Source organism: Sapajus apella, unplaced genomic scaffold (assembly GCF_009761245.1).
Source record: "Sapajus apella isolate SASKATOON/1434 unplaced genomic scaffold, GSC_monkey_1.0 scaffold149, whole genome shotgun sequence".
NCBI classification, from domain to species: domain Eukaryota; kingdom Metazoa; phylum Chordata; class Mammalia; order Primates; family Cebidae; genus Sapajus; species Sapajus apella.
Genome location: NW_022437089.1, coordinates 2,042,655 through 2,066,383, shown reverse-complemented (window position 1 = coordinate 2,066,383; position 23,729 = coordinate 2,042,655). Strand labels below are relative to the sequence as shown.

Sequence of the window (23,729 nt, the reverse complement as noted above, 5' to 3'; positions counted from 1 at the left end):
AAACAGGGTCCTCAGACCAACACCAGCAGCAGCGGCATCATTTGAGAACTCCTTAGAAATGCAAACTTTCAAGGCCCACCCCCACACCTACTAAGTAAGAAGCTCTGGGCATGGGTACCAGCAGTTTGTTTTAGCAAGCCCTCCACAGGATTCTAACACATGACAAAGTTTGAGAACTACTGACAGGAAGAATCCTGCTGCTGAGTTCTAGGCCCAGTTCTGGCACTGACTCACTAAATGACTCGAAGCTTGTCCCTCTCCTATTTTGAACTTCAATTTTCTCTTCTGTGAAATGAAAGCCTTGGACTGGGCAGCGTCTAAAGGCTCTGTCACTCTGCAATTGTGTGACTTTGGTAACTTTGACTTCTCATTGCTTAAGTTTTCTCATATGGGCATGGTAAGGAAAATATCTACCTCACAGGATTTTCCAACAATTTTTGTGATTATTAAGTAAGATGTTCACAGCACATACTGATGACTAATAATGACAGCCAACTCTTACACAGTGCTTTCTATATCCTGAACACTGTTCTATGTGCTTTTAATCCCCACAACAATCCCATATCCATTTTACAAATGAAAAATCGAGGTCACCCGGCTAATACATGTCAGAGTTTGGATTAAAACCCAGAAAATCTGTCCCCAGAGACAATTATTTTAACTAGCATGGCCTTTTGCTCAATAAATGTTAATTTCCTCACCCTTTCCACACACATAAAGTCTAGCTGACCATTCATGGATAATAATCCCACTTTCGCAGTCCATCCAACAAGATCTCAAAACAACCATGAGAATCTCTAGGTTTCTTTTGCAAGGCAGGATGACAGCCCACCCAGGAGCAACATGGAGACAGAGGAACCTCCTTCACCCAGGGAAGTAGTGAGTGAATAAGTGATCCTGGGAAACCATGCTCCTGCCATGGATCTTTGCAACCCTTGGGTCAGGAGATCCCCTCGTGAACCCACTCCACCAGGGCCTTCAGTCTGACACACAGAGTCTCAGCAGAGCAGATACTCAAGCATGTGCAGAGACCCCGGAGCTTTACATACACCAGCCCTGGGCTTCCCAGCAAAAGTAAATGTAACTCTAGCAAAGGAGGAGATTAGACCCCTATACATACCCCTGGGAAAGAGGCTGAATCCAGGGGGTCAAGCAGCAACGATCTGAGGGCCACACTTCCACTGCGCCTCACAGGATAAAACCCACTGGTTTGGAATTCCAGCCTGCCACCAGCAGCAGTGTTGCACCTACCTGGGATGGAGTCCCCAGGGGGAGGGGCAGGATGCTCTCTGGGACAGAGCTCCCAGGAGTGGTACCCAAAGGACAGCACAGCGCAGCTGCTCTTCAGAAGCATGGCCAGACTGCTTCTTTAAGCAGGTGCCCAATCTGTTCCTCCTCACTGGGTGGGACCTTTCAACCAAGGCCTCTAGCAACCCCTGATGGAGAGATTTGAATTCTCTCTGAGACAGAACTCCTGGAAGGAGGGAAGCACCACCATCTTTGCTGTTTGGGCGACTTAGCTGTTCCAGCCTCCAGGCTTTGGAGAGCCCACACTGACCAGGGGTGAAAGCGGTGCCCCAGCAAAGCACAGCTGATCTGTGAAAGCATGGCCAGACTGCTTCTTTAAGCAGTTCCTTGACCCTGTTCCTCCTGATTGGGTGAGACCCCCCCACCAACCGGTGTTTCCAGCCTTGTCCTACAGGTGTGTTTGGGCTGGTAACAAATCTGTACCTCCCTGAGTGCTCCCAGAGGAAGAGACAGGGTGACATCTTTGCTGTTTCACAGCCTTCACTGGTAATAGATCCAGGTACTGGAAAATCCAAGGTGACTAGGGACTGGAGAAGAAGCCCAGCAAACTGCAGCAGCCCTAAGGAAACATGGCCAGACTGTTAAAAGAAAAAACAAAACAAAAAAATTCCATAGGTCAGCAACCTCAAAGATTGAAGGTAGATAAGCTCACAAAGATGAGAAAGAATCAGTGCAAGAACGCTGAAAACTCAAGAAGCCAGAGTGCCCTCTTTCCTCCAAATGACTGTATCACCTCTCTAGCAAGGGTTCAGAATTGGGCTGAGGCTGAGATGGCTGAAATGACAGAAGTAGAAAATGGAAAATGAGCCCAAAGAAAAAGCAACTTGCAGAAGAAGGCAGGTGAAAATAACAAATGAGAGAAAAGAGTTCTCAGGAGACACCAGGAAAGTGGTGTCTTCTGGCCACATCTACTGCTTCAGTGGCAGTTTCATAAAAATATGTATATATAGGGAAAGTGGCTTCCTCCATCATGTTCTTATTCTGGGAATTTTGTGGAAATTTCATGACGTTGTGTGAGTCATAAAAGGAAAAAGAAAATTTTTACTTCTGGAAATACTGCAGATGATCCATCCTTGCTACACAACACCTAGAAAAGCTGGGTAACTAGTGATCTGTGGTTGTCAAAAATGATATCCTGTGAACATCCGGGAGACTCAAGCAGTCCCAACACTATGGAAACTGAAAAAAAATGAAGGGATTGCACTAAGCAGCTCATAAGAGCCCTTTCGTCTGTTTCTTTGCACCATATCATTCTTTAGTTCTTGTATTCACTCATTCACTAGAACATTTACTGAGCATTGATTCTATATCAGGTATTGGCTGTGTTGTGTTTTGATGAATACAAAGTTGAAAGGCATGTTCCCTGTATTCAAATAGCTTACCATGTTGTGCAGTGGCTCTTGACTGGAGCTGCACATCAGAATCACTTGAGAAGGTTTGCAACAACGCATATGCCTGCCTTCCTTGCTGCCCTCAAGATTCTAACTTCATCCTGGAGGGAAATGAATAGCCTAGCATTCTTTCTGTGTTGATGTCTGAAACTCAGAGCCTGAAGGGAATTCACAGTGTCAGACACCATTCTATACAAATATGGAAGGGAAAGGATTTCCTCTGGACAGGATAGTTCCTCAAGCTCGGAGGAAGGTGCAGAAGAAGCAAGACCTCTGTCATTCCCAAGAGGAGTGGAAACCTGGGTCCTGATGCCCAGCAGCAATGCCAAGGAGAGACATGGGTTGATTTGAGAGCCATTTTGAAGGTAGAGTCCACTGAACTCGGTGTCCAGTTAATTGTGAGAGAGGGGTTGAGGGAGAAGAAGGTGTCAAGATGACTCCTGGGTTACTGGTTTGGTCAACTGGGCACACTTTACTCACACAGGGAACATTAGAAGAGGAGAGAGCTTGGAGAGAAGATGTTTTCAGTCTTGGATATATTTGAATTTGAGGTACACATGGAACAGAACATCCAGGCAGGGAAGTCCAAGAGACAATTGGATACTCTTAACTGAAGTTTAGCAGAGTGTTCAATCTTGTATATCATTTTAAAGTTACTGCATCACTTCCAACCCTCTTCAAAATTTCTGAGTAAAGCATAATACCAACTTTATACATTTCCTTTCAAAGCATAATACCAATTTTATGCATTTCCTTTCCAAGAGTACACAAAAATCAGTTCTTTGTGCCTCAGGGAAGAACCACACCCAGTTATCTATAAAACTACATTTTGAGTACCACCCTGTGACTTTTCTGCAGTCTTCAGTACCTGCTTTTAAATGGTCTTGGGTAATAAATGCATTAAGAGCAGTCATGTCTCACCATCATTTGCTTATGGCAGGCCTCCCATCAGCAATGGATCTTCATATTTTTCCACTTCTGATCCTAGGGCAGAAAAATCCATGAAGGTAACCAGTTTATAAAGTGGCTCTTCTTCCCAAAATTTCTTGTGACATGTGGCTTTGGGCAATTAGGGCTCTTTCAACCCCTAGCCCCTTCCCCACTTATCTTAAGCTGTCATTGAGTGTCTAGCACTCCAAAGCACCAACCCTTCCTTGAGGCTAAATAGTCATAAAAGTGTTCCCCACCATCACATTCCTCTTTCAGAAAATTTGTGGGAGCTTCTTAGTGCTGTGGGAGTTTTAAAGGGGAAAGTAATTTCCATTTCTGGAAACAGTGCCCACTAGATAACCTGAAAACCCTCCTGCTGCAAAGCACTTTTTAAAAGGCAGGATAAAATTTGTTAAGTATTTCCTTTGATGCACATATGATGAACTTATGGTGGAAGTTGAGCCTCGGGTGTCAAAAAACAAAGGGGAACCTAAAGAGCAGATCAAAGGGCATTTGAATTTATATTAGGCTGGTAGGGGAATGGACTCAATAACTACCAGGGAGAGGAGAAAAGCCTTGGTGCCTCATAAGGGCTACACAGTCAATGAAAGTAAGGACTAGAGAAAAAAAGTCTTGTGACAAGAGAGTTTGTTTCTTTATGGGTTCTGGTGGGAGAAAATAAAATCCTTCCCCTGGTCATTTGTAACTCTAAGGCTATTATCATGTAGTTCTAGGGTTGGAACTAATACCTCTTATTTAGGTCTCAAAAAACCCCAAGCTTACAAATTAACATCAGAAAGATACCAGCCAGAGATACACCCCCAGTCAGACCTCACTGAAGTCACACAGATGAAGCTCTGTTTGAACAAATCCCTAAACTCACAAACAAAATTATAAAACACCTGAGGAAAAAAAATCATCTGTGATTGAGTATCAGCAAACACAATGATGAGCAGGATTAGACTACCAAAAACTTCAGATAATAGAGCCAACAGAGAGTATAAAATAAGTTTGTGTAAGATACTTAGAAATAACAAGGAATCCAAACATATGAGAAAGGAGCAAGATTCTATAGAAAAAGAAGAGGCCAATTTCTTTCTTTAAAGAACCAAATAGAACTTCCAAAAATGAAAAATATTATTGCCAGTGACAGCAAAAGCAGAGACACATCTGCTTTGGTGAACTGGAAGGCAGAAGTAAGGAAATTATTCAGAAGGCAGCAAGGAGAGATAGCAAATTTATAAATAGTTAAGGGATATGGAAAAATGATACAAAGGTCTAAAAAACATCTAATAGGAATGACAGAATCAGAGAATATGGAGAATAGGGTAAGCCCATAATCAAAAAAATACTGACTGGAAATTTTCAGATTTGAAAACAGACATAGTTCCTTGTATTCTAAAAGTATGAGCCACAGCAAGAATCAATAAAACTGAATCATGGGGAAACCGCAGGCCAACAAAAAAAGGGGAAAAGATCTTAAAATCAACTAGAAAGAAAACACATGGTACTATCAAAGGGATAATAAACTGACAGCAGACTTCTCACCAACTGCAATAAAAATGGAATCATATCACTAATGCATTCAGAGAATGGGGGGAAATGTCATACCCAACTAAATTACAAGTTAAGAATGAGTGAACTAAACATTTTATATATATATGTATATATATATATATTTTTTGAGACAAGGTCTCACCCTGTCACCCAGGTTGAGGTACAGTGGTGCCATCACGGCTCACTGCAGCCTCGATCTCATAGGCTCAAGGGATCCTCCCGTCTCAGCCTCCCTAGTAACTAGGACTACAGATGTGCGTCTCCCATGTCTGGTTAAGTTACTGTTTCCCTGAGTAGCTGGGACTACAGGTGAGCACCACCACGCCCAGCTATGTATTTATTTGTTTGTGTGTTTGTTATTTTGTAGAGACAAAGTCTCAGTATGTTGTCCAGGCTGGTCTTGAACTCCTGAGCTCAAGTGATCCTCCCGCCTCAGCCTCCCAAAATGCTGGGATGAGAGGTGTGAGCCACCACACCTGGCCAGTAAAGATATTCTTGAACAAAGATTGAGAGGGCTGACCAGTCACAAACCCTCACTGAAAGAACAACTTAAAGAGGTCCTTCCATTAAAAGGAAATTGAACAAAAAGAACAAAGCAAGGTGCAACAGAGGAATGGTGAACAGGGAAACTAGTAACCATGGCCATGAGTCAAAAAAAAAAAAAAAAATGCTGCATAAAAACAATGTAACTGACCAAATTACAACTAAATACTGGACAACATTGACTTGTAAGACAAGGCCCTTGTATTATTTGCAGTGAAATTGGAGATGATTAAGATTTGATAATGAAGTGTTTGCAATTAGAAATAAAAAGACCTTGATAATGTCATATACATTACTGTGGATTCAGACCCATTAGAAAGCTTACATTTATCTAAAACTAACTCCAAGTCAGCCAGAATATATCCTAGGAATAAAAAAATAACCCTTCAAAACCAGAGTTTTTGTAACTGAACTCCAGTCCAGGCCATTCATCACCTGAGGGCCAAAAACTCAAAGAGAGGAGGTTTGGTGAAAGGAAAGTTAGCTCTCTTGAGAAGCCAGCAACCTCAGGAGTCAGTGAACTAGAGTTCAGTGATCATCTCTTTCAGTTGTACCTCTGGATTACGGTTGTTGTTTTTTTTTAATGTTATTGCATTTTAGGTTTGGGGGTACATGTGAAGAACATGCAAGATTGTTGCATAGGCACACACATGTCAGTGTGATCTGCTGCCTTCCTCCCCATCACCCACATCTAGCACTTCTCCCCATGCTATCTCTCCCCAACTACCCTCCCCCCACTGTCCCTCCCCTATTTTCCCCCAACAGACCCCAGTGTGTAGTGCTCCCCTCCCTGTGTCCATGTGTTCTCATTGTTCAACACCCACCTATGAGTGAGAACATGCGGTGTTTGATCTTCTGCTCTTGTGTCAGTTTGCTGAGAATGATGGTTTCCAGGTTCATCCATGTCCCTACAAAGGACACAAACTCATCATTTTTGATGGCTGCATAATATTCCATGGTGTATATGTGCCACATTTTCCCTGTCCAGCCTATCATCCATGGGCATTTGGGTTGGTTCCAGGTCTTTGCTATTGTAAACAGTGCTGCAATGAACATTCGTGTGCACATGTCCTTATAATAGAACGATTTATAATCCTTTGGATATATACCCAGTAATGGGATTGCTGGGTCAAATGGAATTTCTATTTCTAGGTCTTGAGGAATCACCACACTGTCTTCCACAATGGTTGAACTAATTTACACTCCCACCAACAGTGTAAAAGTGTTCCTATTTCTCCACATCCTCTCCAGCATCTGTTGTCTCCAGATTTTTTAATGATCACCATTCTAACTGGCGTGAGATGGTATCTCAATGTAGTTTTGATTTGCATTTCTCTGATGACCAGTGATGATGAGCATTTTTTCATATGCTTGTTAGCCTCACATATGTCTTCTTTTGTAAAGTATCTGTTCATATCCTTTGCCCACTTTTGAATGGGCTTGTTTTTTTTCTTGTAAATCTGTTTTAATTCTTTATAAATTCTGGATATCAGCCCTTTGTGGATTAGGGGTTTTTAAGGGAAACTAGGGGAAATGATGATTAAAACATTCTTATAAAATGTTTGCAGTCTCAGATGGGCAGTTAATCACTGCTCTCTTGGTCAATGTTTTGTGACCTTCTGCAGGCGTTGTCAGCCTATTCTTACCAGGCTGGTCAGTCCCTTCCCAGAGTTGCTGGTTGGTGTGTTTTCTTTTATTTCTGTTGAAGTCCCTGTTTTTCTGAGGCTATTTTTAGCGAATAATCTACAAACTCAAGCAAAACAATTATCATAGTCAAGCAAGCAAGCTTTTCTCTAACATGGAGTCAGTACTGTTACAATTTATTTGTCAAAATGGTAAAGAAAGATAAAATAATCTCCCTTCCCCTCTCTTACTAGTTAAATAAGTAAATAATAGTAAAAAGCAAAATGAGAAGAAGAGAACAAGGAGGAGATGCAGGGGAAGGAGGGAGGGAGGAAAGTGGCTTCCCAGGAATGAATATATATATTACACACACACACACACACTTATTTTAGTGGGGAGGATGGTTGGTTTAGCACCCTTCTGATTCTGTCCATACCCTCTGGAAGCAATACTGAGGAAAAACAATGTGAGCCAGTTAGATCCTTAGAATGGGATGGATGTAAGACTCTCTAACCTGAGGAGAAAGGGGCTGAGAGAATAAGCAGAAAAAAATTAAGTAAATACCTTTGTGAATAGAAGCCCTCAATTGCCACTCCTAGATTTCACCACCGGTAGGAAGGCTCCCAATTCTTTCCATTTTCCAGGGCACTGTGCTGAGCTGGGCAAACAAAACAAAACCCTCAGAGTAAGATACACCCTTGCATGGATGCAGCAGAGCATGATACATGATATTTAGCAAGGTCTTAAGAGAAAAGGTCAGTTGAAATCAACATCTCATCCTCAAATTATAGCTATGAGATCATAAGTGTGAAGAGTGCAAAGAAGAATTCACCCTCAGAATGTTAGAGCAAATGGAAAGTCTGCTGGCGCTTTCCATAACTGAAATAAAAATGAATGGTTTGGCAATGATGCTAACAATCTACAGGGGTAGATAGGGAGAGGGAAAAGGAGAGAAGAGAGGAGAGAGAAAGGGAGGGAGGGAGGAAGAAAGGAAGGGAGAAGGAAGGAAGAAAGGAGGGAAAAGGGAAAAGGGGAGGAGGGAAGGAAGAAAAAGAAGAAAAGAAATAAGAAGGAAAGAGACAGAAAGAGAAAGACAGAAAAAAAGCATCATAGTATACAAAGGACAGATAACCATCACAGACTGGAAGAATGCATAAAACAAGGAACAGATGCAACTAAACTTAGAGTCTTCTAAGCCATAGTAAAATTAAGAATATGATTTCAACTTAACAAAGTTTCAAAGACAAGATGATTGGCAACCAAATTTGATTTTTTTTTTAACAACAAGGAGATTACTGAGTTCAGAAAAGAAACTGAGAACCCAAAGAACCACATGGTGGATCAAAGAAGTAAATTAGGAAGAGCAAGATGCAGAAGAGACATGCACACAAATCGAAACCAGCGCATGGAGGAAAGACTTTAGATGATCACGCTAATGCTGATCTAACATTAAGATAATTTATATGTCTTAGTAAAAAGCCTAATAAATGGAATAGAAAAATATCCACAGATGCCATATGTGAAAAATTTCCAGAAATGAAGGAAGAATCAAACCTGCTCCTCAAAAGGACAAAGTCTCTACCAGGAAAAAATGATGCAGGACAATCAATATTGAGATATATTCTAGTTGTGTTATGGCACTTCGAAAAAAATTAAAGAATTTTTTTAGGCACTTAAGCACGTGCACGTGCACGCACGCACACACACACACACAATTGATTACTTACAAGGAAACAAATCTGTTCCACTTAAATATAAAAGTAAAATGTAACACCTCCAGAATGTTTCCGCATGCATACTCTACTGAATGCAGCTATAAAATGTGGATACAGTGCATGGGGAAGCTATTTGAGGACTCTGAAAAGTAAATGAAAGGAGGCAGACTGGGGAAAGACTATAATCTGAAGCACCACTGAAACAGCAGTGAACTTGACATTTTCCCCTTTTAGTATCCTTGGGTCAATGTAGCCTGCAAGTTAGAAGCAGGGAGTGGTGTGAACAGAGAGAGCTCTGGTTCTGACCTGAGAAGAGGGAAAAGGGAATACTAACCCTCAACAATAGTTAAGGGAATCCCCAGTTTTCTTTCTTCTTTTCTTCGTATTTTCATGTTCTAGACCACAGGCAATCCTGTGACAGCAGCGGTGGTGACAGAGGCAGCGACAGTGACAGTGGCAGCTGCCAGGGCCTTCAGGTGATGAAAACTCTGAAGGAAAATAACCTTCCTCTCTGATTGTAGGAGCTGTGGTCCCAAGAGGGTGCCCATGACTTCTTTCTTCCCTCTTGGTCTTCCTGCCAAATGACGCCAGAAGAAAAGGCAAAGGCACAGGAAGTGTGTGACAGAGAAGAGTAACTAAGGCGAGAGCAACAGCATTATGGCTAGAAGGTTGAAAAGGGGAAGCTGAGGGAAGCAGAAAGTGCTGGGGAGATTGCAGGGAGGGAGGAAGTGCTTGGGAAACTAAACCCATGAAGCTGTGTCTGTACAGATGTGATCCTACACAACATACAAAGGACTTTGAGAATTGCACTAAGGGATATAGACCTCGCCAGCTCCAAGACTGCTGATCATGCTTAACAGAACCAAATGTCATTGTGAAGGCTTTGAAGATGGAACTAACATTAAGACCCCTGGTCAGAACATGTGGCCTGAGCCCAAGCGACTGGGGGAAAAACGAGCAGAGATTCAGGGATCTGTGGGAATATGACAAAAGAGCTAACCTTTGTGTCATCGTGGTGCCAGAAGGAAAGGAGAAAGGGGGTGGTACTGAAAAAGTATTCAAATAAATAATGGCTGGAAGATTACAAATATGGCAAAAGACACACACAAGGGAAGTCAAGACATTCGCAGATGAAGAAAAAGTAAGGGAGATTGTTGCCATCAGACCCTACCCTTACCTTTACCCTTCGAGAAGTTTTCTACATGAGATTCAACTAGCCATGTAAAATGCCTTGGCTGAGCATGACGTGCTCACCAATTCTCTCTAATGTGGACATTTATCATGCTGCCCAGTATTGGGAAGATATGTCTTAGAATTTCTCACTAGCTCCTAGTACAAGTCTGTTCTAGTTTCTGCCTCCAACCCCTCCACTGAAATTGCTCTTGCCAAGGCCCCCAGCAACACTTGCATTGCCTAATTCAGTGAACAGGTTTTAATGCTTATCATTCTAGAACTCAGCAAGTGTTTCTGAGTTTGTCACTTCTTGCTCAGTTCTTCTGGCTTCCTTGTGAACCTTTGCTCTCATCTCCTTCTGGCTTGATTATCTTCCAGCATGCCCTGCCCCGCACCCCAGCCGACCACCAACTTTATCTATGGAGATACTCCTTTAGTCTTCTTCCAATGATGTTCTTGTTTTGCTTGCTCCTTAAAAGACATTGTCCTTGGTCCCCTTATATATTCTATGTGCTCTCCCCAAATGGTCTCAACTACATGCATGGCTTCAAGAACTACCCTAATGACTTGCAAGTTTATATTTTCAGTATTGACTTCACTCCTTAACTCCTAAGCCAAATATCCTTCATCTCCATCTGGATATCCCACAAGTATTTCAAATTTCACATGCTCAAGGCTGAACTCATCTTCCTACCCATACGCAGACCTCCTCCTTCACCCCATTTGTCCAGGAATGACTCCAACGTTTGTAGTCACCTCACTTTACCCCTGTGGAGTCATGTTAGAGCTTTTTCACTTCCTCATCACCACTCCCCTACCCCCGCCAACCAATGCCCACTTTTCCAATTGGCTAACTTGTATTCATTCTTCAAGCTTCATATTGGACACCATTTTTCCAGGAACATTTTCCCAACTCCAAAAGTCTGTGCAAAGTACTCCTCTTATGTGTTCCTACACCACTTTCTTAGTCCATCTGTGTTGCTATAAAGGAATGCCTGAGGCTAGGTAATTTATAAAGAAAAGATGTTTATTTGGCTCATGGTTCTGCAGGCTATACAGGAAACATGGTGCTGGCATCTGCTTGGTTTCTGGTGACAGCGTTAGGCTGCTCCACTCGTGGCAGAAGGTGAAAAGGAGCCAACAAGTGCAGAGATCACATGGTGAGAGAGGAATCGAGGCGGGGGGGAAGGGGGATGCTACACTCTTTTTAACAACCAGCTCTTGTGGGAATGAATCGAGTGAGAACTCACTCATTACTGCGAGGCTGGCACCAAGCCATTCATGAAGGATCCACCCCATGACCCAAACACCTTCCATTAGACCCCGCCTCCCAACACTGGGTATCAAATTTTCACATGAGATTTGGAGGGGTCAAACAAACCAAACTATAACCAACACCTTGAACTTCCCCTCTTATAGCACTTATCACAGTATAGTGTTGTAATTGTCTGGTTCCTCGTCTGAACGTTCCACCAGACTGCATGCAGGGACCTAGTCTGTATTTCTCATCGGTGTTGTCTCAATGCTTAACACAGTATGCCTGGCACTACCCTCAATATTTTTTGAAGAATGAGCAAATGAATTATCATGTCTCCAGTTAGGTTTGCCAATATGACTAATATGTAGTGAGTGCCTGCTATATGCCATTTTACTACATAAACTTTGTATGGACTCTGTCCCCTAGTCTTATCTACCAACGCCATTGTCTTAGTTGAGATATCTGTCATTTCTTGACTGGCATAATATAGCAGCTTTCTAATTCCAATCTCAGTCCTCTCTGTTCTATTCTTCACACAGCTTCCAGAGCGATCTTTCTAGAGGCAAATCAGACCATGTCACTCCCAAGCTGAAAGACCACAGTGGGTTCAGTGTAGCCTACAGGGTATTCTAAAACTTGAGCATGGCATAACAGAACTTCCATGTCTTGGAGGTTCTTCAAGCTTGTGTTCATTCTTCAAGCTCCTGCCTACCTCTTTCCCAGCCACACCAACCACTACTAGTCCACTGGCATCTTACTCTCCAGCCTTAATGAAGTGATGGCAACTCCCCTCCTCCCACCAGTTCCTTGGTTTCTCTCATCATGCTACAGATTCTACACACATTGTCCTCCAAGAAGCTTACCAGATCCATTCCTATTCTTTCAACAAAATGTTTATTGACCATCCTTTATACACTATGATCAAATAGGATTTATCCCACAAACATAAGATTGGTTCAACATGTGAAAATCAATTTATACAATAAACCATATTAACAGAATGCATGGTGGCGGTGGTGGGGGGGAGAAACTCATGGTCATCATAATCATGTACAAAAAGGAGCACTTAACAAAACACAATACCCTTTCATGAAAATAAGTTCAACAAACCAGGAATAGAAAGAAACCTCTTCAACCTGATAAAGGGCATCCATGAAAAACCCTGAGATAATATCATATTTAATGGTGAAAGACTGGCTGATTTCCCCCTAAGATCAGGAATGAGAAAAGGATGTCTTCTCTTGCCACTTCTAATTCAACAACATACTCAAAGTTCTAGTCAGGGCAATTAGTCCAGAAAAAGAAATAAAAGGCATCTAGATTGGAAAGGGACAAGTAAAACCATCTCTATTCATAAATGCATAGATGGCATGTTCTTACATAGAGGACACTAAAGAGTCCATCAAAAGAAAAAAAAAAAAAAAAAAACTGAGATGGTTTGACTCTGTGTCCCCAGTCAAATCTCATGTCAAATTGTAATCCCTACCTATTGAAGGAGGGGCCTGGTGGGAGGTGATTGAATCATGGGGGCAGACTTCCCCCTTGCTATGCTTGTGATAGAGTTCTCACAAGATCGGATTGTTTGAAAATGTGCAGCGCTTCCCCCTTTGCATGTGCTCTCTCTCTTCCTCCTGCTCCAACATGTGAAGAAGGTGTTTGCTTCCCCTTTGCCTTCCGCCATGATTGTACATTTCCTGAGGCCTCCCCAGAGCAGAAGCCTGTACAGCCTGCAGAACCATGAGGCAATTAAACCACCTTTCTTTGTAAATTACCTAGTCTCAGGCAGTTCTTTGTAGCAGTGTGAGAATGGACTAATACACCAACCCTATCTGAGTATGCTCAGCAAGGCATATTTGGCTCAGCAAAGTTGCAGTATCAATTTGCAACAATCAGTTGTATTTCTATACCCTAGCAATGAGTAACATGAAAATAAGATTAAGGAAATGATTTATTTTACAGTAGCATTGAAACAAACTGTAAATGCTGAGGAATAAATTTAACAAAAGGTGTACAAAACATATACTCTGAAAATTACAAGACATTGCTAAAATAAATTAAACAAGACCTAAATAAACTGCAAGGTGATTTGTGTTAAGGATTGGAGCACATAATATTATTAAGATGCCCATAATCTCCAAGGCAATATACAGATTCATTGTGATGCCAGTCAGAATCCAAGTTGCCTTCTTTGTAAAAATTGGCAAGCTAATCCTAAAATTCTTACAAAAATGTAAGGGACCCAGATAGCCAGAACAATCTCGTAAAAGAAAAAAATTGAAGGACTCACACTTCCCAATTTCAAAACGTACTACAAAGCTAAACTAATCCAAAAAGGGTGGTACTGGCATCATGATAGATATATTAGGTCAATGTTACAGAACTCGGGGTCAGAAATAAATCCATATGTTTATGTATAGTTCATTTTCAACAAGAGTGCTAGCACCACTCAATGGGCGGGGGTGGGAGGTGGCAGGGAACAATAATCCCTTCAACAAACTGTGCTAGGACAACTGGATAGCCACATGCAAAAGAATGCCCTGGACCTCTACCTCACGCTGTGTAAAAAATTAACTCAAAATGGATCACAGGTCTAAATGTAAGGGCTGAAACTATAAGACTCTTAGAAGAAAACAGAGATGTAACTTTCCATGACCTTGGATTAGGCAACAGTTCCTTCAGTATGACACCAAAGGGACAGCTACAGACATTTTTTTCATTGGCAAATTGTACTACATCCAAATTAAAATCTTTTGGGCAACAAAGGGCACTATCCAGAAAGTGAATGGGAGAAACATTTGCAAATCACATATCTGATAAGAGTCTATTTTCGAGAATATATGAATAAGTTTTAGAACCCCACAGCCAAAATGCAATCAACCCAATTAAAGAGTGGGCAAAGGGCTTGAGTAGACATTCCTCCAAAGTAGAGGTACAAAGGGCAAAGAAGCACATGAAAAGATGTCTTAGTGTGTTTTCTGTTGCAATAGTTGAATACCCGACACTGAACAATTTATAAGGAAAAGAAATTTATTTCTTACCGTTCTGGGGACTGGGAAGTGCCTCGGCATCTGGTGATGGCAGGGGATATCACATGGTGAGAGGGCAAGAGCATGTATGTCGTTTCAGGCCTCTTTTCCTATTCTTATAAAGCCACCAGTCCCATTATGGGGGTCTCATCCCAATGATCTTATCTATTCCCAATTACCATCTCAAAGGCTGTGTCTCCAATCCACACGTGAATTTGGGGATTAAGTTTCCAACACACAGAATTTGGGGGACACACTCAAACCACAGCAACATCATTAGCCATGTGGGAAATGCAAATGAAAACCACCATGAGATAGCACTTCACACCCACTAGGATGGCTATTATAAATGAAACAAAATGAGGCAAACAGAAAAGAAGTTTTGATGATGTGATGAAACTGGGACTCTCATGCACTACTGTTGGGAATGTGAAAGGTTACAGCTGCTGTGGAAATCAGTTTGGTGGTTCCTCAATAAGTTAAACAGAATTACCATATGAGCCAGCAGGTTGGCTTCTAGAAGTAGACCCAAAAGAACTGAAAACAGGTATTCAAACAAAAACTTAACAGATGGTCATGGCAGTGCTATTCACAATAGCCAGAAGGGGAAATAACTTGTCTACCAACTGATTAGTGGATTAACAAAATTATTAAACACAATTACAGGCATAGCCATTTTTAGACTACATTCTAGCCCAGGCAATAAAGCAACACCCATGTTCTCTCTCCCTCTTCCTCTTCCTCTTTCTTCCTTTCCTTTATTCTTTTTCTTTTTTTTTTATTCTTTTTCTTTCTTTCTTTCTTCCTCTAAAAAAAAAAACAAAAACAAAATGTGGCCTATTTATACAACGGAATATTATTCAGTGATTCAAAGGAAGGAAGAACTGATTCACGCCTCTACATGGATGAACCCTGATGAAAACATTATGCTAAGTGAAAGCAGCCAGACACACAAGGCCTGTCATTTGGTTGTATGATTCCATCTACAGGAAATCTCCAAAACAGGCAAACCTCTATGGCCAGAAAGCAGATTGGTTAGTGGTTGCCAGGGACTATCAGGAACGTGCGTATGTGGCGGGGGTGGCGGCGGCGGCGGGGGAAGCGGTGGTAGCGGAGGTGTGGAGGAGGCGTGTGGGAAGTGACTGCTTACAGGTACAGGGGTTTCAGTTTCTTTTCCGGGTGTTGAAAATGTTTTGGAGCCAGGTGGTTGTGACGGGTGTGCAACATTGTGAAGGAGCCGTACCCAGCATCTTCCCCCCGGCCGCCCCTTTGTCTTTCTCCCATCCAGTAGAAAGGGAGAGTTCCCCCACCGGCGAAGAGAGGGTCACCAGCGGGATTCCCCCTCCCCGCCCCACTCCCATCCCCACCCCCACCCCCGCCCCACCCCCACCCCCACGGCCCCCCACAGCCGCTTCCAGGCCCAGGCCTGCTCCCTCGGGGCCAATGGGAAGGCCATGAGGTCACCTGATGGGCGTGTCCCTGGTGAGGCCATCGCCACGTGCGAGCGAGGCCGTCACCGTGTGGTGACGTGGTGGCACGAGGATGTCCGTGCCCATGGGACTGGGCTCCCCAGCCAATGAGGGGCTGGGCCCTGGTCGCTAGGATACACGGTACTGGACGCGATAACGGTCATCTTGAGAGGCATCTCGTCGTGCTAGAGCAAGCCGAGCCGAGATAGCGCACCCAACACCCAGCATGTCGGAGAGGAGCAGCCGTCGAGGGTCCTCTGGTGCTGGCGGCCCGGGGCATACCCGCTCGAGCGGAGGTTTTGTTTTCTGTGAGCGAGATGGAGCGTAGTCTACGGGAAGGCCGCTACGCCCAGCGCCCGAGCCCCCGTGCGCCAGTCGACCCCGCTGCCGTGATTGAGTACCTCACGGCCCAGATCCTGGAGCTGGCGGGCAAGGAGGCCCACAACAACGGAGAGAGGACCATCACTCCGCAGCTGCCGGACACGGCGGTTCACAACAACGCGCTGCTGAGCACCCTCTTTGACACAACCACCATGTCTCAAGTGGTTCCCGGCCGGGACTAGCTGCTGTCGACGGCCGACTTCTGGAACCTGGCAGGTCCACTCGTCCACCCACCCAGCCCCAAATCCCCCAGCCCCCAAACCACCCCCCGCTTTCCACCGGCCCCAAAGTCCGTTGGGCCTTCATTCATTAATTCTGTCACTAAAGTGTTTAATGGAACCCACCTGCCTGTTGCAGTCACTTTGCCTTCGGGGGGGAGGGGAGGGCGGTGTGGGGTGAGGGGACGTGGGATGGGCTGGGGCGTTAAGAGACCTCCCTAGCTGGAAGTGCTTGGGGCGGCGAACACGGCCCCGCCTCCGATTCCGCTCTTTGCAGACCACCAGGGCAAGGGGCGGGCTCGGGCGGGGGAGCCAGCCGGCGCGGGCACGGCGGCAGCCCGCCAAGGGGGACGCACACCGCACGTCGCGCCGCCACGCACGCCAGCGGCCGCGGCGCCGCCGCCGCGTCCGGAAGTGCTTGGGGCGGCGAACATGGCGGCGGCGGCGGCCGGCCTGGGCGGTGGCGGCGGCGGCGCCGGCCCGGGACCTGAGGCCGGGGACTTCCTGGCCCGCTACCGGCTGGTATCGAACAAGCTGAAGAAGCGGTTTCTGCGGAAGCCGAACGTGGCGGAGGCCGGCGAACAGTTCGGACAGCTGGGCCGTGAGCTGCGCGCCCAGGAGTGTCTGCCGTACGCGGCCTGGTGCCAGCTGGCGGTGGCGCGCTGCCAGCAGGCGCTCTTCCACGGGCCCGGGGAGGCGCTGGCTCTCACCGAGGCCGCCCGCCTCTTCCTGCGGCAGGAGCGCGACGCGCGCCAGCGCCTGGTCTGCCCCGCCGCCTACGGGGAGCCGCTGCAGGCCGCCGCCAGCGCCCTGGGCGCCGCGGTGCGCCTGCACCTCGAGCTGGGCCAGCCGGCCGCCGCCGCCGCCCTCTGCCTCGAGCTGGCCGCCGCCCTGCGCGACCTGGGCCAGCCGGCCGCCGCCGCCGGTCACTTCCAGCGCGCCGCCCAGCTCCAGCTGCCCCAGCTGCCCCTGGCCGCGATGCAGGCGCTCGGTGAGGCGGCCTCCTGCCAGCTGCTGGCGCGCGATTACACCGGCGCCCTGGCGCTCTTCACGCGCATGCAGCGCCTGGCGCGGGAGCACGGCAGCCACCCGGTGCAGCCGCTGCCGCCGCCCCCGCCGGCGGGGCCGCAGTCCGGGCTCGCGCCGGGGCCCGGGGCGACGCCCGCCCTACCGGCCGCGCTGCTGGCTCCAAACGCCGGCTCCGTGGCGCCCTCTCCCGCCGCCCTGGGCGCCTTCTCGGACCTGATGGTCCGCTGCGAAGTGTCCCGCGTTCTGCTGCTGCTCCTCCTGCAACCACCGCCCGCCAAGCTGCTGCCGGAGCACGCCCAGACCCTGGAGAAGTACTCCTGGGAGGCTTTTGACAGCCACGGGCAGGAGAGCAGCGGCCAGCTTCCCGAGGAGCTCTTTCTGCTGCTCCAGTCTTTGGTCATGGCTACCCACGAAAAGGACACGGAAGCCATCAAGTCGCTGCAGGTGGAGATGTGGCCACTGTTGACTGCTGAGCAGAACCACCTCCTTCACCTCGTTCTGCAAGAAACCATCTCCCCCTCAGGACAGGGCATCTGACCCATCCCATTCACCCGATGGCTGTTTGCCCGGACGGGGAGGGGATTCCCATCAATCCCGTTAACCAGTTGACTTTTTGCCTGTTTCCAAACCTCACGCATCCACGTTTGCGTCTGCGGCGACAGACAAAGACATACCGTCCCGGCCTCTGCATTTTATGGTATTCCCGTTGCCGCCGCCACAGGATTTACCTCGTTGACTGAACGTTACCGGCATCCCAAACGCCTGTTTCCGTAGCAGGGGGAGAGCAACACATTTTCATGAAACCGGAGTAGAGGACATGGCTCTCTTCCAAAAAGCCACGACACGAAAATGGCAGTCCCTTTCGTCTCCTTCCTCCGCTTCTTCCACCCAACGCAGCCTCGTGCCTCCACCTTTGTTTCATAGTGAGGCTTTCATTTTGCGGCGGCTCCCTCCCTCTAAACTTAACCGCCCTAGATGATTTCATCCTGCCCCGCATTTCTTAACGTATTTCTGTGTCTCTGTCATGGCCAAATTTTTCCTGCCACTCATCTGCACAGTACATCTTCATGGCAGTCATTTTATTCCTTCCAGCTTCCTTGTAACCACAGCCCCGGATCCATGATAAAGCCGCTCTTGTACTCCTCACGTGTGGTTTTGGTGTCCCTCGTCTGTAAAATGTGACTCCATTACCTACTTGTCAGGAGGCCAGAATTAGAACCAGATAGTCCTCTTTGGGCTCCAGCATGTATTCGTTCCTTTGAAATTTGAGCTGTGCCTCCTATGTGGGCCATGCCTCAGGGCAAGGAACCTGCAGAGGTTATCTGTGATGTGCTCCTTACTCAGATGACTGCGATGCAAATGTGTCCAGTGCAGTGGGTCCCGTGCCGATGCATCGATTTGCATTGGAATTCACGGTTCCGGTTCTATTCCGAGAGGTGTATGCAGTCTGCATCACAACTTTTATTTGTAATAGGGATTTTTTTTTTTTTTTTTTTGGTGGGGGGTGGGAGGTAATGGGGGCGGATGGAGTCTCACTCTGTGTCTAGTGCAGTAGCACGATCTTGGATCACTACAGCCTCCACCTCCTGGGTTCAAGCGATTCTCCTACCTCAGCCTCCCGAGTACCTGGGATTACAGGGGCACCCCACCACGCCGGGCTAATTTTTTAGTAGAAACGGGGTCTCACCATGCTGGTCTCTCCAACTCCTGACCTCAAATGATCCACCCGCCTCGGCCTCCCAAAGTGCTGGGATTACAGGCATGAGTCACCGCCCAGCCCGCAATGGGGATTTTGCTACAACTTGTAGTTAAATGGCGAAATCAGAGAGCATGGCTCTTTGGTGTTGTGGGGTCACTGAATGCAAGGCAGCCTCCTTATTCCCCAAAAGCAGGATGGCGTTCCATTTGAAAACAGTTACCTTTCCCAGGCTTTCTGGCTCAAACAGAGCATGCAACCCAACTAAGCTGTTTTCGTACTTTACTGCGTCATTTTTACCCTTTTGAGGGTGACACAACTCTTCAGAATATAGTCTCTTTCTCAAACTTTCAACCCTGAGGAAATGCATCCTTTCAGCCAGAGTTGCACACAATACTGATCTGCAGGGCTGAGGTGTAAGGACACAGTTTGGAGGAGATGGTTTTGTTTTAGTCTTTTTGCAGGGGAGAGGTGTGGAGGGTTGTCACTGTGAGTTAAGTGCCTCAAAACGGGTGGGACTTGTAGGGTGTTCTTTTCTGCCTCCGTTTCTATTTCAACAGTGTGGAAGTAATGGGAAGCACAGGAGAGGCCCGTTCCACCACCCTTCCTCTCACTCTCATTTGGCTGCCAGGAAGGGTCCTACAGAGCCCCTAAACACCTAGCCCAAATTATTGTAAAAGCGGTTGAAGGGTTTATACTCCTTTGCTCTTTGGCTTCTTCCTGATGTGCTCCTCTTAACCCGGGCTTCAGACCTGGCCGACTGGCTTATTGTCAGGTTTGGGAGTTACGGAGCGCATGACAGGTGACCAGTTTTGGATTTGGGCTTCAGGAGAAGCCTTCTTAGGCCTCTGGTTCAAACTCCTTGCATCAGGGAGGTGAGGGGAAGAATAACCAGACGGTTAGGTACTGGGTATCTGAGCATAATTCTAGGAAACACGGAAACTCCTCGTTTTCCGTTTGCCATGGGCTCATGCATGTATCTCCCTCAGAAACTTGAGAGCAGGGATAGCTGGCCTGAGGCCAAATTTCAACATTTTTGAGAATTCTCTTGTAATGCATCACTTTAATATCAAAAGCCAACACTGATTTCTAGCATGGCAAAAGCAAATATTTTCAGAGGACATGATTAGTTTGCTTTTTTTTTTTTTTTTGAGACGGAGTTTCGCTCATGTTACCCAGGCTGGAGTGCAATGGCGCGATCTCGGCTCACCGCAGCCTCCGCCTCCTGGGTTCAGGCAATTCTCCTGCCTCAGCCTCCTGAGTAGCTGGGATTACAGGCACGCACCACCATGCCCAGCTAATTGTTTGTATTTTTAGTAGAGATGGGGTTTCACCGTGTTGACCAGGATGGTCTCGATCTCTTGACCTCGTGATCCACCCGCCTCGGCCTCCCAAAGTGCTGGGATTACAGGCTTGAGCCACCGCTCCCGGTTGCAGCACGGCGGGGCTTGGGGGGGAAGGGGGAAGATCCTTGTCATTTAAATGTCCGTCGACAATTCCAAATTCACATTTAAAACAGTGTAAACCGTCGGGAACGTTGCCAGTGAAGCAGTGACCCTTTAACGGTGTTGGGGCTCCCCTTCTCCCCATTATGAGGTAATCCTAAAAGGGGAAATGTTGCTTATCAAAGAATATTTTATACGTAAATGGCACAAAGACATAAAGACGTGTGAGAACCACTACGCCAGATGAAGGTGACCTCCTGATCAGCACATTGCAAAGATACATGGGAAGAGTGTGGTTTCCAGGGGTTGTACAATCACTCACTGCTTCCCTTGGCTGGGGGTAGGGGTTCCCTCTGCTCACTGTCGCTCCTGAGTGGGCCATTTCACCACCCTGCTTATCTTCATTCTCCATGGATCAAGTTGTCCTAATCGGTCCCAGTGCAAGAACCTGGATATTTCAGTTGAAGGTGATATATTCACTTGCCTCTTTCATTCCTCTCAGTGAGTGCTGTGGACCACAACTGCTTCTAATTAGCCATCTTGGCCCCTCTAACAAAGGACTCTTAGAAGGCCTCAGGGCAGGGATTAAAAACATGTTGAGCTATGTTTAAATACTAGTTTTACTACTTACTCTCTAGTATCTTTACCTTTCTGATCCTCATTGCTTTTCTTTTGAAAAATGTGGATAATTTTACTGAGCTCATAGGTTATTTTTGAGGATTGAATGAGCTTGCAATAAGCTTAGAATAGTAAGCTGCCTATATACTTCCTCAGTCAGAATTGGATGAGAAATTTGGGTAGAATGGATGTTGCTAGTAGAAGTTCAGGAAGAGAGAGGAATATTAGTAGATTCATTTGAAGGGAAAAGGAGACGCAGAAGCAAAAGTTAAGGATTTATAGTAACTTTTGTGATATGGAGTGCAAAAGGTAGATATCTGTGTCACATGGCTGTCCCTAGCTTAAAGAGAGCCTGAAAAAGTAAGTATCTCATCTGGGGTTGAGTACATTGTTACCACAGACAAACTTGAGGCTCCTATTAGTAAAGAAAGGTAGAAATAAATACTGGGTAGTCAATAAAGTGTCTGACATAGTCTCGTAAGATAGGCAATAATAGAATAGTGTGCTTGTTTTCAAAGTAGAAGTAAAAGGTGCCTTCCAGAAGTCACATTGTTCTCTATTTCATTCAGACTCTATCTGGTGTTATTTCTAATACTTTAAAAAAAATTATTGTCAAGCTAGACATGGTTCATATGAGATTTTAAAGTATGGTGAGAACTTTGGGAATTACTTAGGAAGTTTTTCAACTTGGGTTGAGAAAGTTTATTTTCATAGCAAAAGAAAGTCACTGTCCTTAAATATCTTAATAGAGTATTATGGAAAGAGGACTCAAACCTAGTTTTTCTATAACTCCTAGTGATAGAAGTAGAATTAATAGGCAGAAGTTGCAGCAGGGAGACTAGGAATTCATTCAACATGAGGAAACACTTTTAAACGATATAACTGTTCAATAGCCACATAACAAATACCCTATTATTAAAAGTGTTTAAGAAGATTCTAGATGACTGATTACTGGAATTCTATAAAAGATATTTAAGCACTGTATGGGGATTTAGCAGAGTTGAAATTTGAGCTCCTTTATAAGAGTTAGAAGTACTTTGAAAGTTATACGGTATTTTTCTCCATTATCTACCTCTAACATTCCCCCAGGCTACCTAAAGAAGGTCCTGAAGAAACATATAGCTCATGCATGCTATGGAGAGGAACTGGGAATCATCTACCCACAAAAGGCATCTATCATTATCCCTTTCACTTTTTATGGTCGTAAAGTCTCCAAGGAAAACTTTTGCCCAACTCCAGTTGATAGGACCAGTGAAAATGCCACCTGTGTGTCAGTCACAACTAGGCAGGTAAGATGCAACTTCTCAGAGAGTAAGGGTCTAGATAACTTTACATTCAAAAGGAAAATATCCTAATTTTAATTGAGGAAGGAACAGATTGGATATGTAACTACCAGGAAAAGGTAAATAAAATAAAAAATAAATTAGTCCTAGATGGTTATCCTACACCATTTGGATTAGGAGAATTTTGATTTTAGTTACATGATCTTAATTTGGCCAGGTTCTTTCCTTTCTTATAATAATAGCTGACATTTATTGAATACCTACTACGTGCCAGGTATGTTTCTTGGCACAGCATAAGCATTCTAGCCATCAATACACATAATAAGTCTGTGAAGTAGGTACTATTTTTAAAACTATTTTAAGGATGAGGAACCAGAATCAGGTGGGTTAACTGATTCTCCTATAGCTCCACAGCTAATAAGTGACAGTGATCTCTAGTGACCTAGATGGGAGAGCTGGACTAAGGGATCTACCAGTTGGAAAGCTGGTAGGTCAGTCTCTAATAGAAGCTAAATATACTTCAAATGAATTGGGAACATTATACTTATCCCTAGAGACTATATATATATATATATATATGCAGCTTTCTGACTGACCTATTATTTTGTCTTATTCTGTTTAAAAAAATACACTCTCCATCTTTACTTTCTCAGTAGCAATTCACTCAGCCTTATTTCTGACACCACCAACTTCACTGAGGTCATTAATGATCTCCATGTTGTTAAATCTGATGGACACGTTGATATCTTTATCTGACCTAACTCCTTAGGATTCTTTGACACAGCCTACCAGTTTACCCTTTTTTTAAACACTCAGTTCCCTTGGCTTCTATGTTACCATGCTCTCTTTATTTTTTTCTTACCATTCAGTGTGGCCTCTCCCATTTTAATCAGCCACAAATATTATTGGGATATGTGATAATCCTAATCATTTCCATAGCCAGAGTACTCAGGTTGTCCATATAGCAAAAGCTTTCATTTCTGTAGTAATTGAATTTGAACATAGTTTTTTGCTTAACTTGTGTTGGGAATTACTATTTCATGAAAGATAAAGAAATAAAATTTTG

At 45.1% G+C, this 23,729-nt stretch overlaps 1 protein-coding gene, 1 long non-coding RNA gene and 1 pseudogene across 2 annotated transcripts; all 3 read left to right on the top strand.

Annotated features, from left to right (window-relative positions):
• Positions 1 to 13,310: 13,310 nt before the first annotated feature.
• LOC116541253 lies at positions 13,311 to 14,871 on the top strand. Its single transcript, XR_004264764.1, has 3 exons — positions 13,311 to 14,458; positions 14,714 to 14,716; positions 14,793 to 14,871. It is a non-coding gene; the product is annotated as an uncharacterized LOC116541253 (long non-coding RNA).
• Positions 14,872 to 15,915: 1,044 nt separating this feature from the next.
• LOC116541190 lies at positions 15,916 to 16,709 on the top strand (annotated as a pseudogene).
• A 292-nt stretch (positions 16,710 to 17,001) lies between these two features.
• Positions 17,002 to 18,767, top strand: LOC116541189 (40-kDa huntingtin-associated protein). Its single transcript, XM_032265165.1, has one exon. It carries the CDS (start codon positions 17,025 to 17,027, stop codon positions 18,156 to 18,158), a length of 1,134 nt encoding a protein of 377 aa, XP_032121056.1. The 5' UTR covers positions 17,002 to 17,024; the 3' UTR covers positions 18,159 to 18,767.
• Positions 18,768 to 23,729: the final 4,962 nt, after the last annotated feature.

Coding starts and splice junctions, on each gene's coding strand:
- LOC116541189 (XM_032265165.1), top strand. CDS start 17,025: ATGGCGGCGGCGGCGGCCGGCCTGGGCGGTGGCGGCGGCGGCGCCGGC.